At 35.8% G+C, this 18,156-nt stretch overlaps 1 protein-coding gene across 5 annotated transcripts; it reads right to left on the bottom strand.

The window, feature by feature from the left end:
• Nucleotides 1–9,730: 9,730 nt before the first annotated feature.
• On the bottom strand, nucleotides 9,731–18,156 carry LOC148846788 (peroxisomal (S)-2-hydroxyacid oxidase GLO4-like). 5 transcript variants are annotated; one of them, XM_088952113.1, is made up of 14 exons: nucleotides 18,125–18,156; nucleotides 17,210–17,344; nucleotides 15,848–15,995; nucleotides 15,617–15,741; nucleotides 15,489–15,535; nucleotides 15,331–15,408; nucleotides 15,059–15,183; nucleotides 14,390–14,447; nucleotides 13,638–13,700; nucleotides 13,449–13,511; nucleotides 11,914–11,983; nucleotides 11,490–11,590; nucleotides 10,908–11,012; nucleotides 9,731–10,152 (listed from the first exon to the last, which is right to left on the bottom strand). In XM_088952113.1, the coding sequence occupies exons 3-14, from the start codon at nucleotides 15,988–15,990 to the stop codon at nucleotides 9,973–9,975; spliced, it is 1,158 nt and encodes a 385-aa protein (XP_088808239.1). In that variant the 5' UTR covers nucleotides 15,991–15,995; nucleotides 17,210–17,344; nucleotides 18,125–18,156; the 3' UTR covers nucleotides 9,731–9,972. The 5 variants fall into 5 exon arrangements, with proteins under 5 accessions (XP_088808239.1, XP_088808238.1, XP_088808237.1 ...); XM_088952112.1 differs by having other exon boundaries at nucleotides 10,908–11,030; nucleotides 18,125–18,145; XM_088952111.1 differs by lacking the exon at nucleotides 18,125–18,156 and having other exon boundaries at nucleotides 10,908–11,030; nucleotides 17,210–17,607.

An 18,156-nucleotide genomic window follows, 5' to 3' on the forward strand; every position in this document is an offset into this window, starting at 1 on the left:
CTTCATATTCTTGAAAATTTTCATCAATTGTGTTTTATTTGGAAATTTTGATGAATAATAAAGGGTAATTGGACATTTTGTTTTTTCCATTAGCATTTAACGATGGTGTCAATTGTCAAGAAAGTAAGGGTATTTTAAGACAATATGCAAACAATAAGGGTAGAATTAATCAATTAGCTAAATCATAAGGATAGTTTAAGAATATTATTATTATTATTATTATTATTATTATTATTAAACATGATAAATGGAAAAATTGAAGAATCTTTCAGAACATGGATGGAAAATTGTAGAACACTAATGGCATAGTTAGTGTTTGGCATCAATGCCATTGCTTTAAAAAATGGCTCTACGTCTGCACCACATAAAAAAATGGTGTGCCAAGAAACACTGCCTTGTTTGGAACCATTGTTCTAGAAAATAGCCACAACTTGGAATTCAGGAAAGCGTGGTTCGAGAAAACATTGAATTTGGCATTTTCTCATTTTCGTAACTGTTGCTACCAATAGTATTGACTAATCCGATGTGGCCCGAACCAAGAATGTGGTCAAATAGTCTTACCAACTAGATGAGGCCGAGGTGGAAGGATAGAATCGTACACCAAAAAGATCTACAACCACAAAAGGTATTAGAGGCTCGAGGTGCACGACTCCGTCCTTCCTCTTCGGCCTCATTCAATTAGCATGACTATATGAGTGTATCCTTGGTTTGGGCCACCTCAAATCAAACAACATCAAATACCACGACGTGGCATCAATGCGGCATCACGTAAAGCATTAGATATGTGGACCAATGTTGAAAACAATTATAGAGCATTGATACCAAATAAAACATTTGCCTTTTCTCAGAAAACATCTTATGTGACAGCATACAGATACAACACCATTTTCTCATAAAATGTCTCTAAAGCAACACATTGATGCCAAACACTTACATACTTATCCGGCTTACCGTGTGTTTAGAAGCATCGGAATTTTTTCAATAAATGCTGCCACATAGGCACCACTCAGCATTTCCCCTCTCATGATCTTCCATACGTATTGAGAATAGCAAAAGGTGACTTACACGCTTACTGTTTGGGGAAGTTATTTTTTAAAACTTCCCGATGTTTTTTCACTGTTATGCTAATGTAATGCCTAGTGGTGCCTAATAGCACCTAATTATCATAAACAGTTGCAATTATTACCTTTTTCGATTTCTACTTTTTATATCATATAAGTGATGTAAATATTTAATATAAAAACAAATTCAAAATAATATTATTAAGAAATTAAGGAACTCATCTAACAGCTTAGGCTGTATAATTCTTTAACTTATTATTTAACCAAGGTACAAGGGGGGCTTGTAATAAAGTTGGGCTGACATTTTCAAGTCTGAATGGTCCAACGTCCCTCCGATCTATAGTGGATAGATTATGTAACACAAGTCCACTATTTGGACAATAACGACTATTCAAGTAATAAGCATCTTCGTCAACTGTAATTATTTTTCTTAAGAGGAGGAAATTAACTCCACTGATAACAAACTGATCCATCAATACGTGCCAATGGAACAAGAAGAACGTTGAGTTTAGTTTCGCAAAGATAAAAGGTTAGAGGTTAATACATATTTAACAATTTATATACTCTAGATTAATGCACAATTAATGAATATAGGAAATTGTCTTTAAATTTGAGGGCCAACGACATGTGCATTGGGGTGGGTTATCAGAATTATTCACCAAAAAACTTATTTATTATTTTCAGAATTTTGATATCAGACTATCAGTCGTATTACATTTCCAAGCTACAACTCCATGTGATTTTGCAGTTTTTGTCGGACCCACCCACTGCCTCTTACATGCTTTAAAATCCCACTTTTATCCAGAGAGAGAGAGAAAAAAAAACTCGTAACCTCTGGAATCAGAATTTAGAACTCAAGCCGTATTGCCGTAGTATGCGAGTCTGATGCTCTGCGGCACCACCCCGTATAGTGCAATAGGATTTGAGGGACTTAGAAGATTACATATAAATTCAAGGGAGCCATGCTTTCTTTATATTTTTTGTTGAATATATTCATTCATGTGTATGTACTAGAGACTTGGAAGATTACATATAAATTACGTCCAAATAATAATGGCTGATTGTAGCAGATTTCTTCTATGGTCAAAGGTGCCAGCGAAGAGACCTGAGATTGTATCTTCCTTCACCCGGGTTTGGGGGTTTAAGAGTTTTGAGGGAGGGCCACCCCTGATGCGCCATTATAAAATAAAAAATATATTGTCATGACTGAAATTTCCATTTAGGCTGTCAGCTGACTTCAGTTGCATATAAAATGAACAAAAATATTTTTTATTAGGCTTCTTTAAAAAATGATAATTAGTAAAAAACAAATCATATTCTTTATTTTCCTGATTATTTGTCTTATTCCAAAAGAAAAATTAAATAGTTGAGAAGTATTTGAGAATTGCAACCGCGGTTGGGAAAATAATTCAGGATATAGCATTCTACAAGTGTTTCTCATTTTATGTTTATTTTCAATAGACAACAACTATTCTACATGATAGATACGTGTATCATCACCTATTGTTAGGGTGTCAACAGTATTCAAAATTTTGATTTTGAATTTGAAATAGTTGAATTTAAATAATTTGAATATCGTAATCGGATGAATTCAGATACGACTTAATTCGATTCGATAAATATTTAAATTCAACCGATTATTTAATTCTTATATATAATATTTAAATTTTTTATAAAATTTATATATTTATTACACTTTACAGGAATTTGAATATTATCTGATTCAATTTAAACTCCATTTGTTTACATCCTACTTATAGCCTATTCATAGGGGTAGAACTTAGGTGCACCTGGAGTTTGGTTTTTTGTCAAATTTTGAATAGACATAGTCTGACAGCCCAAACCGAGAACAATGTAAAATGCTAACCGTGGCAACTCAACTCAATTTGTACTCTCACCCATTCTTGCAAAATTTGGCATGTATGTGGATTAACTGAAGTCAATAACTATGTAATGGGCTGTGAAACCAATGATGACACCTCACGCCAATGATAAATTACATAGAGCCCACAGTAAAAGGCCGAATGGTTGTAGGTGTGTGGAGCATTATTATTATTATTTCCATAGCCTTGTGAGCAGTTATTGCGTTCAACTAAACCTATGTATGTCCGAGAGGTTAGAGGTACTCCAATCCAATTAAACCAAAATGTACATTTATTTTATTTTTATTTTTTGAGGAGAGTATCTTGGCTCTATTTGTTTGATTAGCTTATCAAGCAAGAACGGGAAAAAGGTGATAGCGATACTTGCAGTAATATTGCATCTTCCACCATTGGACTTTAGTGGGTCCAATTGTTTCATATGCCAGGCTACTGAAAGCTGAATTACATATGGATCCAGTGAGATACGCTAGGGCCCAGTTAGATAATGCAATTGAATGAGAGAGCGAGAGGGACGTGATAGATAATGGAGGCGACGCAGAGATGTGATCCAGTTGTTCCTGTAACGTCTTTACCAGGCTAAAATTCGTTATTTGTTGTGGGCCAGGCTGACAGGGCCCATGCCCACTTGAAATATATATGTGAAATTCAATTTCTTCGGGTAGGTGCAGTGTTTGGCCTTAATGTTTTAGAATTGTTTTTACTGCATCAGCTGGGGTTTCCATTGACCAATTAACTTCTCTCGAATAAAAAATTTATCTTCTTTTTTTTTTCTTGCTTGGTGTGAATGAAATAAACAAATTCAACAAAAGTACTTTATATATTTGGAAATAATGAAAAAAAAAAATCAGTGATTTGTTGAAAAAAAGTCATTGATTTGCGAAATGGAATAGCGTGAATACCCAGTCACTCTCTTAAGTAGCTCACAGAATTATAGCACGAACGAGTCATCACCACTGATGTGCCGTAAAAGAATTTGATAAAACTAGAATCAGACTTCTGATTTTCCATGTTCTTCGGTTCTTCCTTCTCTTAGAGATATCCGAGTTTGGTAAAGAATTGGGCTTAGCCCGAACCCAAATAGATTCTAATATGCCCCAATTTCGAATTTTTGCATGGCTTCCTCCATTCCTCCCCAATAAAGTGACCTCACTGAGCTGACTGGTGCTGCGGCACCATGAAGAGCAAGACAGAATAGGATATGGATCTCAAAAAATCAATAAATACTTGTTTCATTAGTACATCTATAGTAAGATATCAATTAAGGCCTGTTTGGGAGGGCTTCACTTTGATTGAGCTGTTTTCAATATGAGCCATTTTGAAGAAGCTACCAAACCAGTTTTCCGAAAAAGTTATTTTCTAGCTGAATGAAAGCATATTTGGGCTTTATGGGTTTTTTCAGCAAATAGAGGTTCGAAACTTTCCATGGGTTCCACCTTACAAAGCTCAAAGCTGCGTGGCCAGCGTGTGAAAGCCCTACCAAATGGGCACTCATTGTGTACTCTTCGAAGCTATTTATAGATAGGAAGTCAAAATGTTTTTACTTTTTTTTAGTGATCAAAATATACTGATATCAGTAGAAAAGTTATTTATCTGCAATGAACCAAACACCCCCTAACCCGATCAGGGGAATACCAAACCATTTGTTATGGGGGTGAAGGTTACCGGATCTGCTCTACCCATGGATGTTCTCGTTTCTTAATTTATCTCTATGTATAATGTTCCTTTTTCTGTTGTTATCTTCCTTTTGTTTTGTTTTGTTTTATGCTATTTAAAACTGGTTCTGCAAATTTACTTTATTGATTTGGACTTGATTATCAAGACCAAGGTTCAATGTATCACAACAATGCTTTATATATACTTTGATTTTGGTGCAGATCACGAAAAGTAAAATTTGATTATATAATATCAAGTTATATGTTTATTCTTTAATTGTATATATAAATATTTATTAATATTTAAATATTAATTTGTACAGTATAACTGTTAATTATTGTCATCTTAAAAAAAGTTGAAGTGTTTTTACTATTTTAGTGGAGCAAGTCGATACTTTGAACCTTGATCCGGATTAAATCGAAATAGACTGACCAATTGACATCACTAGCAGGAAGTTCATTAAACTGTCAAAAAAAAAAGCAGGAAGTTCACTAGTTAGTACCATCAGCTAGAATCTTCCTTTTAAATATTTCCATACTCTTACGGAGTGTAGACATGAAGCGGGATTCGCGGCCTCTGCGGAAATGTCTAGGGTTGGGTTGATGAAGTCCTGTTGTTAATTGTTATCGCCCACGACCTTCGCCCATCTACAACGTTACAACCATAACCATAGCAGACGAGCCGCGAGCACACCATTTTTGCTCATTAGGAGTGTAAATCGGATGGGTTGGGTTGAGTTTATGGTCAATTCAGGTCTAAACCCCAGCACCCCAGCCTAATCTACACTATAATTTAATGCATTCAGGTTGGATTTGTGTCCGTGTGGAGTTTGGACAGTTGCCTTAGGTTTGAGTTAGCAAAGGGTTACGTTCGGAATCAATCTAAAAAAGTAAAAAAAAAAAATGCCAATTCTTAGGCTCAAGCTGAGAATTGAAAATTTGAGCCCAATCCGTATAAAAATTTTGGATTGATTCCATTCGGTCTCAGGTTGGACCCGCCCAAGTTGCAGGAAGAAAGCGGCTATATACCACTTAAATTTAGCTTGAGGGTTAGTCCCAAGGTTATTAACAACAAACAACGAAAAAAAAACTAATTACACAAAATGCATCAATAAACGAAAAAAAGTTTTCCTTCCTAGTTACTAAGAGGCCAAGACTAACATTGGACAGTTCCTTCGAGATGGGCCCACCTGCTGATCAGCCTGGTTACACACCATTTACCAGAGCTGAGATCTTCTGCGAATTCCAACCCTCTACCAATTTGATCTAAAACCACACATCTCACCATGAGACTGGGACCCATCATAAAAGTGGGACCTATAAGGTATGAGATGTGCGGTGTGAAACAATGTTGGTAGAGGATTGGAACGTGTTTTGTTGACAGGTGATCCTGAGTCCATTTACCATCATCAGATGATGGATGGTAATTATGCAATTTTGATGGTTAGATGCTATATATGCGTAACCATAACAAATATAATGGGGAAATTGTCTAAAACTCACCATATCACTAACTTGACATTAAACAGATTAACGGGCATTAATATATTAGCATTTTAACCTTCATAGAAAAATATAAAATACATACAAAATAATTAACGGGTGTTAATATATTAACATTTTAATATTTAGACATAAAAAAGGAAAAGTTCAAAAAAATATTTTCAAATATAAAATACATAAAAACATAGAAATTACAAAAAAAATATAAAAAATCATAGAAATTGCAAACAAAATAAAAAATTATTTTCAAATTATAGAAACTATAGAAATTGAAAAAAAATCAGAAAATAAAAATTGTAGAAAAAGCACCAAAAATTTGTAGATTGTAGAAAATAGAAAAATGTAAAAAAAAAACAGAATTTATAAAAAAACATTGGAAATTGTAACAAAACACTAAAAATGCAAAAAAAAAATACCATTTTTCCTCAAATTCACCATTCAAGGTAATTTGGTCATGAACATTGTTATTTATGCTGACATGAACACTTTTGTTAAGAAGCACTAACGGTGCACTAACGGAAGGTGAGTTTTGGAAAATAAAAATTTACAGATATTGTAAATTTTAGACATTTTGAAAAGTTGTGGTGAATTTAAGAAAAAATGCTGAAAACTCATAATGAGCTCTAGACAATTTCCTAATATAATATTTGTTGATAGTTGCAATTCACCATAGCAAGCACTAATAACAAGAATTAACGGTGCAGTGGCTGTAAATTACGCTATGTTGGTATATACCTTTGCCTTTTAACTTTGATTTGTAAGAAATAAAAATAAAGCAAAAATGTATTTTGAGAATTCAAGAAAATTCACTTGTACATTTGAAGGTAAAACACTTTCAAATCAAACCCCATATCATTCTATGTAGTTTTAGACGTCGAAAGCACAAATCCTGTAGGTTATCCAAATGCAACTAACTCTATCCTAATACAGTATTGTGTATTGGCCTTACTTAGGACGACAGTAAATGATGGAAGCATCGAGGTTCCACATCCCATTTAAGATTCAATGTACTGAACCATTTATTACAGACTGCTAACCACCCTGAGGCCTGAGCATGTGGGGTGTAGGCCAACTGCCAAACTTTTTGACTGACTCTTATTATGGGCCTATCTTCTTTCTCTACGTCTTTCGTGGGCAGTGGGCCCAAAACGGGACTTGGTACGTGGATTTCTACTAACCTCACCCATCAGTACACGGATGGAGACACGTGAACCAATGTCGTCTCGTCTGATCCAGCTTGAAGGGGGTCCGATGGGCTGGAGACAAAATCATGCAAAGCGGGGTGGGCAATTTATCGCAAATGAATAAGCCCAGGCCAGTAGTGTTTTGTATAAATAGGAGGTCACAGGTCACAGGTATGTTCCATTGGCGTGTTCTTGCAAGGCCCACACCTTATATGTGTTCACTTGTGATAGATTGTTCAGCCCGCTGTGCATGATTTTGTCTCTACCCAATCGGAAACTCCAAATTCTTTCAAGAGGCGTTTAAACGTGTGTTATCGTGTATGTACATCAATGAATTTTGACAATAATACATTTAAGGACTTTATGGTGGGCTGTCCAACACTCCAACCCATTTGATTAGGACTTTAGACTGAAACATGTGCACCTGGGTAACATTGATAAAGAAAGGCACAATTTCGGCCTCATTTCTGTGCCCATGCCACCATCTGTGCGTATGTTTGTGGGTTGGATATGGATAGGATAGATGGATCGAAAATTGAAAAACAGAACACAACACATCAAACTGGACCCTACTCGTTTTCTTTTTTCTGTGTTGTGGATTGAGTTCAACTCCAAAGGAACTGATCGATAAAACCTCTCATGTGATATGAAACATGACACGTGGACTGATATGCCTGGATAATTCAATGGTTAAAGCGTTTTACTGGATTCATGTGACATTAAGTGACGACAATAGAGAAGATCAAGATAGAAGACGGAAAATCGATCCACTGAAACAATTAAAAGGAGACTTCAGTGTAAATCCAAAAGTTGTTCCCCCTGAACAAAATTTTCTACCATTTCAACACCAAAAAGCCAACAATCTAACGTCCATGGTATGGAAATGTATGAAACTCCATCCAAACATGGAGCCGGAGGGAGGACCTAAATTCTTTAGCAGAGCACAGAATTTGACAAGTGACAGATAATAATATTGAGTTATTGGCAATCTGCATTCATGTTTTGATGGCAAGCCGCCTTCTTTATGGCACAATCATGGTTTTTAAAAACGAACAGGTGATCGAATTGGTCAGGATCCAGTTACCAGTTCGACCGTTCAACCCGAACAGCCGGCCTGTTCTGATAAAAATTTAAAAAAAATGGAAAACGGTTAAAACCGTTTGAATGGTTAATTAGACAGTTTCGATTTACTGATCAAAATCAACGGTTTTAAGGGAAAAAAGCGGATTTGAAGGAAAACGGAACCAATCAGGTGACTGATTCCCGATTTTTCCAATCCAGTCCGATTTTGAAAACCATGGGCACAATTCCTTTTGATACCAATCCTTCTTTTTCTTGGTCATTATATTTCTGGTTAGCAGTTAGTACTTAATTTCTTTCAGGATCATAAATATTTGCTTGTCGAATTAGCCAAAACATTGAATAAGTGAATCACTGGAAAAGGATTAAACAGCGATATCTATTAAAATTAGAAAACGAAGAAAGGAATTGGAATTTCATCTCATATGTATGGTTCTCTCTTCTATATACATTTGGATGTTTGGCATAACTCTCCGCTAAAAGCCTAAGACAATACTATACTTTTCTCTTCTCTTCCAATTTCTAAAACATCAATTTGGTTAACTCTCTTAGGCTTTGCTTGGTTTGAAAGAAAAGGTAGGGAAAGGAAGGTTGTACAGGTTTCCCTACTTTTCTTTCAAACCAAACACAGCCTTACCGTATTGGGTCTTTCCCATGTTTTGGAGTTTTGAAGAAATAAATGGATATCCAAGTGCCTAGCTTCAATTGCATATTTGATAAATTGGCTCTAAACTTGATTAATTTCTGTCTTTTCTTTCTAGAACTTTAGTTATTTTTTTCCTTGGTTCTTTCTTCTTTTTAACAATTAATCGTTTCCATAGAAATCCTTAATGTCCAATGCAAAACCTTGTATAAAGGCATTTTCTAGACCTTGTATTTGCACTTTACATATTTGTATTTGTACTCTTCCCAAAGTGCAAATTCAAGGTTTAGGCTCAGTTTGGAAAGAGTACAAATACAAATATGTACAATATAAATACATATAAAATAATACAAAATACAAGGTTTTGTACTTTACAAATTTGTATTTGTACTCCTTCCAAACTGAGCCTTATAAATACCACTTAACACATTTGTATTTGGGCTCTTCCCAAACTACTGTGCCTTGGGCATTACTCTTTCCTCCATACAGAAGCTGGTAGAGGTTGGAAATTATTTTTAGGAAAAATAACTGCATACTTCTATAAGGTTTGTTCAATTCTTCAGATTATATGACTTGTATTTCTTATCCGGATTGCTGCAACAGATTTCAACCCCAAATAAGGAACACCACTGTTAAACATCTCAACCTACAGGCTCAGGGTTTGGACTTAGGCAGTTGTCTTCATGGTACCTTTCCCCCCTCGCCCAAGGACCAACACTGCAGATTAGATGGTTGTAAGAAAGCTATCGGTGCCATAACAAAAGATAAATTACAAGAGATATATAGTTTCCATCAACACGGTATCTTCTGGACATGTCTAGCACACAAAATATGGATGCAGATCCCAAGGAAAAAGATTTTGTTATTTGGTTATCGAACCCTACTCTTGAATCTATTGAGTCTGCTTGATGTTTCAAATGAAACACGGCACATAATTTGGATATATCCCTTCACTTAATGCCAATGCTATAGCAATGAGTGCAATCTCTCACTCTGTGTCTGAATATGCCTCCTGGTAATTTCCTTGATGGAACAGCAGCCTGAGAGGGCCATGGTGAGCTCAAGCTCATCCCTTAGCATTTCTATAACCCACCTGGCCCCATATTCTCCTTTTGCTGCTAGCCCATAGAACACAGGCCTCCCAACCTATGACAAATGTACACAAAATCGTTAGATGGATGCAAAAATGGACAGGGTGTCAATAAAATTATGGGGTATATTGACATTGTGATATCTCCAATGATAAGACTTCCAGTTGCTTATTACATTTATAATCTTATTTTAGTATTTGATGGTGATGGGCACTCAAGGTCTCCATACAGATACAGTTGACTCATGCATCAATTCCAACAATTCATCTGCTGGGGTCTCTTTGAAAAGCTGTACACTAAAAGAATGGGGCAACAAAACCATGCAGCAGAGGCTTAGGATCATCAATCCAATAATTTGTGTTATAGTTTACACAAGAGACAGGCCATTATATGAGAGGTCTGGGTATCTTTTCCTACTCTTGAGTCCAGACTCCTGAGTAGGCATGGCATAGGAGTAACATAGTATTCTCTTGGGTTGAAAATAGAAGCCAAGGTTAAAAATTCACTAGGTGAGAGACCATGTTGGAGTTATTACACTGTCAACATGCTTGGGGAAATTCTGCCCTACACCAAAGTTTGTGAGTGAATTAAATGGTTATAGATGAAACCTTCCAAGAATGGCTTTTGTTTGTCATCGCTCCAAATTGAGTGTCTGCTTTTCCTTCAGTATTCACTTATTGATATATTTGGACCTTATTACTCCAGACTTTCTTACTTCTATATGCTTAAGGTTTATTGTTTACGTTAACAACTGTATTCTATCAAAACCAGTGTGCATGCTAAATAATGAATGAATTAAATCTTACTTACAAGAACAGCTTGGGCACCAAGAGCTATGGCCTTGAAAACATCTGTTCCACGCCGTACTCCTCCATCAAAGAGAACAAGAACTTTTCCCCCAACAGCCTGAACCACCTGTTCCTCCAGCATCAACTCAAAAAGGAAAAAAAAAAAAGGTCATTTTTGTTTGAAGAGGCAGATTCCTACATCTTTAGATCGTCACCTCTGTGAGGAGCATAATTATTATAACATTTTGAGAGTGAAAGACCCTTTTACTTTTATTTTTATTTTTTTATTTTGACAAGGCATTTATGGGAACAGAGAAACAAAAGAAGTGAGGTAAGATATGAAACTTAGAGAATGAAAACGGATACTTAATCATCCAACATTTTCTTTCTTTTCATATTATTGATGGTATTTATTGGAACAAAATGTAGACCTCTGTTGCACTAGATATGCCAATTAATGTCTAGGCATCCATCAAACACAAATGATAGTTACATTGAACAATGCTACTGGCCAAATTAATAAAGGTAAAAGTAAAATATATGGCACTAGAATAAGTGGATTGTCATATGAAATTAATTATTCTTAGAATTTTACTTAAGTCACCTCTTCCAGAACAGAAATGGTGGCCGGTGCATAATCAAACTGGCGTGCTCCATGGTTGGATACTATTATCCCTGCAACCCCGGCCTCCACTGATTTTACAGCTGAACATGATTGCAAATAAGGTCATTGAAAACATTCAATTCAACTTCAGGAAAATTGGAAAAGAAAAAAAAAGTTCCTTCTATGAATTAAAATTTCCAAATATCAATCATCAACCATTCACAACCCAACAATTTAAAAAGACATTTAAAAGAAAGACAAGAAACACACATACAGAGAGAGAGAGAGAGAACAACACAAAGGCTAAATACAATCATAAAAGTAGTAACAGTAAGATTGCTCTTCTTATTTGTTTTAGATTTTTTCCCAATTTGGGAGGTTTTCAGAAAGTAACAAGATTAAAGTATTAGAAACATGGGCTTACCATCTTCTGCTGTGAGTGTTCCTTTGATCAGAATCGGCAAGTTTGTTATGGATTTCAACCATTCAATATCCTGTAGCAGTTTTGCTTCCCTTATAATCCAATAAAAACACCAAAACAAACCAGCTGTGATAAAGTAAAGTTAATTATGTTGGCTACAGAATTATTATCTCTTCTTTGATTGATGCCTTTGTATAAACATGGAAACTCAATGACGAATTTTGGTAGTGTATTCAAGCATCTAAAGACGTTGGAAACTTGATATGAGCAAATCTCTTCTGAAGGAGCTTCAATTGAAAAAAAAAAACAAGGAGGTGTTTGTAGGGTTAGGTTTCAATGTTCTATAAATCTTTTTTTCATAGAAAAAGGCAAGGCTACTATTTATATTAACTTAAATACTTAATGTTTCTAGCAATTTGCATAATCACACCATATAGAACTTTGATTTATTATTTTTAGTAATTTCTGGTATCTTTAGATTAAGTTAGCAATTCTTGATTGCTTTAAAGATGCTTGTTGGCATTAGAATTCCCTGGTCATTGTGTATTTGAGCATGTCAAAGAAGCACAGACTTAGCCTACCTCATAGCTTACAGAGACTTTTGAACTTGTATTTTGCTGCTATACCATCAGAATATCACTTTTTCTCCATTCTAAACCCACCAATATTTTCACTAGACTATAGCCATCCTAAATTAGTTCTCAGGCATTGACCAGCTTCTTTTCCTCTATAATCTACAGATCTTATTACTTCTCATTCATTAGTGACCATGCTCACTCTAGTAAGAGTACTTAACTTCTTTTCCTACATTATTTTCTCTTTTCATCAAGTTCCAAGACTGGAAAAATTACTTGGGAATTTTGCCACCAGATTAGAGAGGCCATGGCTTTGTCCTCTAGCTTGAGTGCTACTTTCTGTTCAATTCTGAGATCAGCAGTTGCTCTTTCTGATGCTAGCAAGAAGAGAAAGAGAAAGCAGACTTTGTATTGGAACGCTTACTCCTGAGTTAGTTCTTTTTCTGTTCTTTTTGGGGTCGACCATGTGTTGGGCATGTGTAGCAGCAGAGCAAGCTCTATTTTATTATTGGAAGGGTTCTTTGCTCTTCATCTTCATTTACCTTTCTTAATTCTTGTTCTATTATTACTTTTTTTTTATCTTTCAGTTTACAAAATCCTAATCAGTTACACGTAAAAATTAAAAAAAGAAAAAAGAAAACGAGATATGTACAAGAAAAAAGAATCAAGCTAAAAACTGGGATTAAACTCTTAATAGCCAAGTGGGTAGGGAGGATTATAGAGAAGTGAGGGGCGAGTAATTTGTGCAGGAATATGAATCATTGAGTCTGAAGATTTGGAAGCAGCCCTACTCCTACAAGAGCATGACCCTTGACTAGAGGAGCTGTGCAAGCATGGTTTAGACAATATATTATAATAAATCCCTTCAGATGTTTACAAGGAAAAAAACATCTGACAGAATTCAGAAAGTATGATACTATTAAATAAGGTCAAACAAATATTATTTTAACTACTAATTAATACCTTCCAACTCAAAGATGCATCCATCATTCCAGACGCTAAAGCTTCAAGATCAGAACCTTTTTCCTGCAAAAATTTGGAAAAAAAAAATACAAACGACCATATGCAATGATATGAAAAGTGGAAGAATTCAGAAAGTATGATACTATTAAATAAGGTCAAACAAATATTATTTTAACTACTAATTAATACCTTCCAACTCAAAGATGCATCCATCATTCCAGACGCTAAAGCTTCAAGATCAGAACCTTTTTCCTGCAAAAATTTGGAAAAAAAAATACAAACGACCATATGCAATGATATGAAAAGTGGAAGAGATTTTGGTTGATAATAAGACAAGTTACAAGAATATAAATAAATAAAAAAATTATTATTGGATTAGTTTTAAGACAATGTTTCTGCAAATGACACTGGACAGCATATAACATGGTCCAGGCATGATACTGAAACCTAAAAAGAAACTAACTTAAAGTTTTTTGAAGGGGGAAGGCAGAAAGAGTTCAAGAAAGTTTAGGGTGTGAAGATAACAAGAAAGTTTTAGCATAACTAAAATAAAATCATTAGAATTTCGAGCAAGCATTCTTAACCACTTATAAGGAATGGTGCAGAAAAGCTTAAGAGTCATTTGGGTATATCATCTTTAATAAAAGGGGCACATCCCTAATTGTTATTCAACTCAAATAGTAAACCACTTAAAGACAAAAGCACTTCCATGTTTTGACCTTTCTTATAAGAAAGAGTGGTTTTTCGTCTTTTGACTAGGAATGTGCCCCTTAATAAAAAATGGGATATGCCCTAATCATTCCCCTAAAGTGAATCCTTTTCAAACATGGAGAGGAACACTTACATAAATTTTTCATGGGAAAACATACAGTTTTAAATTACTAATATGATCTTTGAGTACTTGGACCGTAAAAAGTGAAGTAATTAGGTGTTCTACTTACAGAAACAGGTTTTGTTGATATCAATCCTTCGAAATTCTTCAACTGAGGCAAGACCAGTCTGCAGAGGGCATCAGTGTGTAAGGTAAGATATTCTTGTATGCCATGTTGGAGTATGGTCTTTAAATAATTAAAGTTTGTTTTTCATGGAATTTTTCAAAAAATTAAATCTGGATTAGCAGCACCCACTCATAGCATCAGAAGGCATTACATGCATCCAAGTTATAAGGGATGGAGTACTATCTATAAATAGAGGAAGTCCCAGCTCTTCCCACACGGTAGTGACCCAGCATGAAAGAAGAGTCTACATTGTTCTGTGCAGTTGGGTAGTGGAGAGAGAGCTCAAGACCCTCTCAAACGTTTGGTGTGTTCCAAGGTTTCGGGCACTAGTGTGGTGATGGAAGAACCACTAACTCTGTCAAGGGGGACCCTCCTACAATACAACTAACATGGAAAAAAACTCAACTGTGATATCCTTAATAATCTGCACAAACACTAGCTCTGTCAAGACTCAAGGGGGAACCTCCTACAACTGAATGGTCAAATCATCAAATATTAATAGGTACCTTAAGTGGGTATTTTTGCTTTTCGCTAGAAATAGCCTTAATCATCAATGATTATAAAAACATGTTTGTATATGCAATGATTCATAATTTCAAACAGAAACGATACCTGTTTTTTATATCCGCCTCCCTTCGACCAAGTCGAGGAGTATCAGCTGTCAGAACAATAGCCTTGTATCCATTTCTTTCAGCTCTCTGCACGAATTGAGCCGAAATATCTCGTCTTCTCATTACCTGCTCAGTTAGGAACACCAAAATTACTTGTGGTCTTCTATCAACCATCTAAAACTAACAATTAGTAATCCAAGATGCTGCTACTCCATGCAGCTAATGGACCGGTTAAAACATTGAAATAACAGAGACGTATCAAGGATCGCATACAAATAACTGAAAAAAACGAACAGCATTGCAGCTGGAAGCCACCTCCTCCAAAGTGCAGGATGACGTAGAAGACAATACCTACAACTCAAACAGCTTGAGAATTCACATGCTCAAAATAAAAAATTAACAGGTAGTAATTAACAAGATTGAAGTAATACCATGATAGTGTTACAAGCTGCTGCAGCTCTTGCAGTTGCAACTTCGCCTAGGAAAATTCACAAATTCGAATCAGAGTATATGGATAGAGAGAGTACTGATGTAGCAACTATGTCAACAGGACTCTAACCTTCAGGATGTGCTAATTTATGCATTGAAGTGGGAGCAACCATGATGGGTGCCGAAATGTTATGACCCAGTATTGTAGCTGACAGATCTATTCTGCTCACATCTACAAGAACCCTCGGTCGAAACCTGAGTGAGAGCCCATACATATATAAAGCCAATAGTAAAATGGTGAGCTCCATCCATTTGACACATTAAAAGCAATATACATTATTATGTAGGTTTCGTACATTACGTAATTCTACGAAATGCTTCTATGTTCTCCTGAAGCGTGTGCTGGCCCTCAGCTCCACCGGTAATGAAATCATAGTACATCTTTGGAAGAACCTGCCTAGCCAGCTCTTGGAACTCGCTCACGTTAACTGGTTCCATTGCCATTTCACCTGCAAAAAACATGGTCATAATATATCTAGCTATCGGCATGTATGCAAGAGACAAGCATCTCTGCCTGTGAGTGAGTGATTCTAAGTGATGGTAGAGTGCCCATATGCCCTCCTTTGATTCTAAGTGATTATAATTTCATGGTTATCTCTATGCAATACCTTCACAACAATCATTCACCTTTTTAAAATTATTATCTATTTATTTATTTTCTATACAAGAAAATTTATTTGGTTGTTTACCGGAAAATGTTTTATGCGTAAAGATACAATATTATTGGGTTTTTCTGGATCCAAGTTCCAGTTCTTACTGAGTCATTGGATATCCATTTGACTCGGTTTAGACTGGATGATCAAATGGTTAGATCCTTGGTTAATATAAGACACTTGTCTCAAATCTAATGAGGCATGAATTATACCGTTGATGAGCACTTATCTCAATTGATTACTTGGTTGTTGTTTGTTCCTAATAATGGGGAACTTAACGATTGGAGATAGAAAGTTATATAAGGGGTCACTCCCAATTGCTTCTTGCATGTGTGAAAAGCACATTAGAGAGAGAGGAAAAGATCCTCTCTGCTCCAGCTCCATTCAGATTAAGAAGTGCCGAATTGCGATTTGCTGCTTAGGGCCAGTGTCTCGGATCCATATCGTGTGGCAGCTGCTCTTTTCTCCTTTTGTGCAGGTTTGGTGCAGGTTTGGAGCGCCCAAGTAGCAGCCGCTCATCTCTGCATCTTCATGGTTCATCACTAAGTTCTAACCACTGTGATTACTACTGGATTTGCTATTTGATGACTAGCTATATGTGCCTGCTCAAGCTTAATTTGGTGTCACGCATATATATGTCTAGTAGATTTCCTACATGAAGATCAAGTCATCTCTCATGGTCTCTTTAGCTTAGATCAGAAATATAATGCCATTTTACTTATCACAGCACCACACCAGACCTACCGAATTTCTCTCGAATTTAATTAATAATCACTACTCCATTATAATTAAGATCCTATTGATGTATAGTTATAACTTATAGAAAGATACAGTAAATAGAACATTTCAATTTATCCTGTAATCCTTCACTTCCCCTGTAGAGCTAGGGAGATGGCTTTGCCAAAGGAGACAAAGATCCGCCTAATATCGATGATTAGGCAGTGCCAACCTCTTAACAGGAATTGAACTCTGCGTTTCAAATAAAAAATATAAAATTCAAACAAAAATACCTATCAAATATCATTTGATTTTCTTTATCTGCCACTTTCACATAAACCAGTTCAAGAGGCGAGGAGCTTGAATTGGTAGCGCTTTAAATGCAGTGACTGTGACGGAGAACCGTGGCGTTCGTTAATGTTGAATTCCTGCAGATAAGACACTCCCAGGACCAGTAAATGGTCCATTCAGTTACTGTGTCTGAAGCAATTTTTGACCAGAAATCTGAACTTTCAAAAGCTTCCAAAGAACAAAAACAAAATTCTTTTCACCGAAGGAGAGTTAAAAGCAAGCAGAGTTGTACTCAGAAAATGAATATTAGGTGGGATTGAATTGAACAACATAGCTTTTTATAGAGGGAAGTCCCTGATTGAAATCAAGGTAGTATTTATGAGAAAAGTGAGTCCAGTACATGGGTTGAATCCAACCTAGTATTTTTATTTATCTATGCAACAAGAAAAAAAACTAGGGTTTAGCATTTATTTTTTTTCAACCTGTTAGTATTGACTAAGAACTGTCTGCAGTCTTCTTTTACACGTTACATGGCAAGCCAAGGATTTGATGCTTAGATTCTTGAAGTTAGAGGTGCTGGATTGAGCAAACAGGGTATGGAATCAAAGGAAATTGAGCTGTCTTCCAATAGCAATGTATTAGCTAAGCAGATAAAATCTGCAGCTAAAGGTGTTGATAAATGGTTTTTTCCTGCATAACAGGACCGAAGTGTTAACCCCATTGTTTTGGAAGACTCTAAGAATACTGCTATCAAAGAAAACAGAAGGAATCACAACTGGTGGCAAAGTTGACAGAAACTTTTACACGTTTGTCAGAAAGACTCTCAGGCTTTCTTAATGAAGGTCTATCAAAGGCATTCCCGGTTACATGGGATGAAGCACAAGCTTGAGAAAAGTGATTCCAGAATCCAGACATACCTTAATGTTGAGCCAGCACTTTCTACAAAGAA

The sequence above is a fragment of the Nelumbo lutea genome, chromosome 6, assembly GCF_056320005.1.
Source record: "Nelumbo lutea isolate HS-2025 chromosome 6, American lotus-T2T, whole genome shotgun sequence".
Classification (NCBI taxonomy): domain Eukaryota; kingdom Viridiplantae; phylum Streptophyta; class Magnoliopsida; order Proteales; family Nelumbonaceae; genus Nelumbo; species Nelumbo lutea.

Bases quoted from the DNA above. Each gene is read 5' to 3' on its own strand.
- LOC148846788 (XM_088952108.1), bottom strand. From the start codon at position 16,035: ATGCCGATAGCTAGATATATTATGACCATGTTTTTTGCAGGTGAAATG. The intron at 15,409-15,488 runs GTATTACTTCAA...TTTGAGTTGTAG, and splicing joins CAGCTTGTAACACTATCATG to GTATTGTCTTCTACGTCATC. The intron at 10,153-10,907 runs GTAAGTAAGATT...CATTTGTCATAG, and splicing joins TTGGTGCCCAAGCTGTTCTT to GTTGGGAGGCCTGTGTTCTA.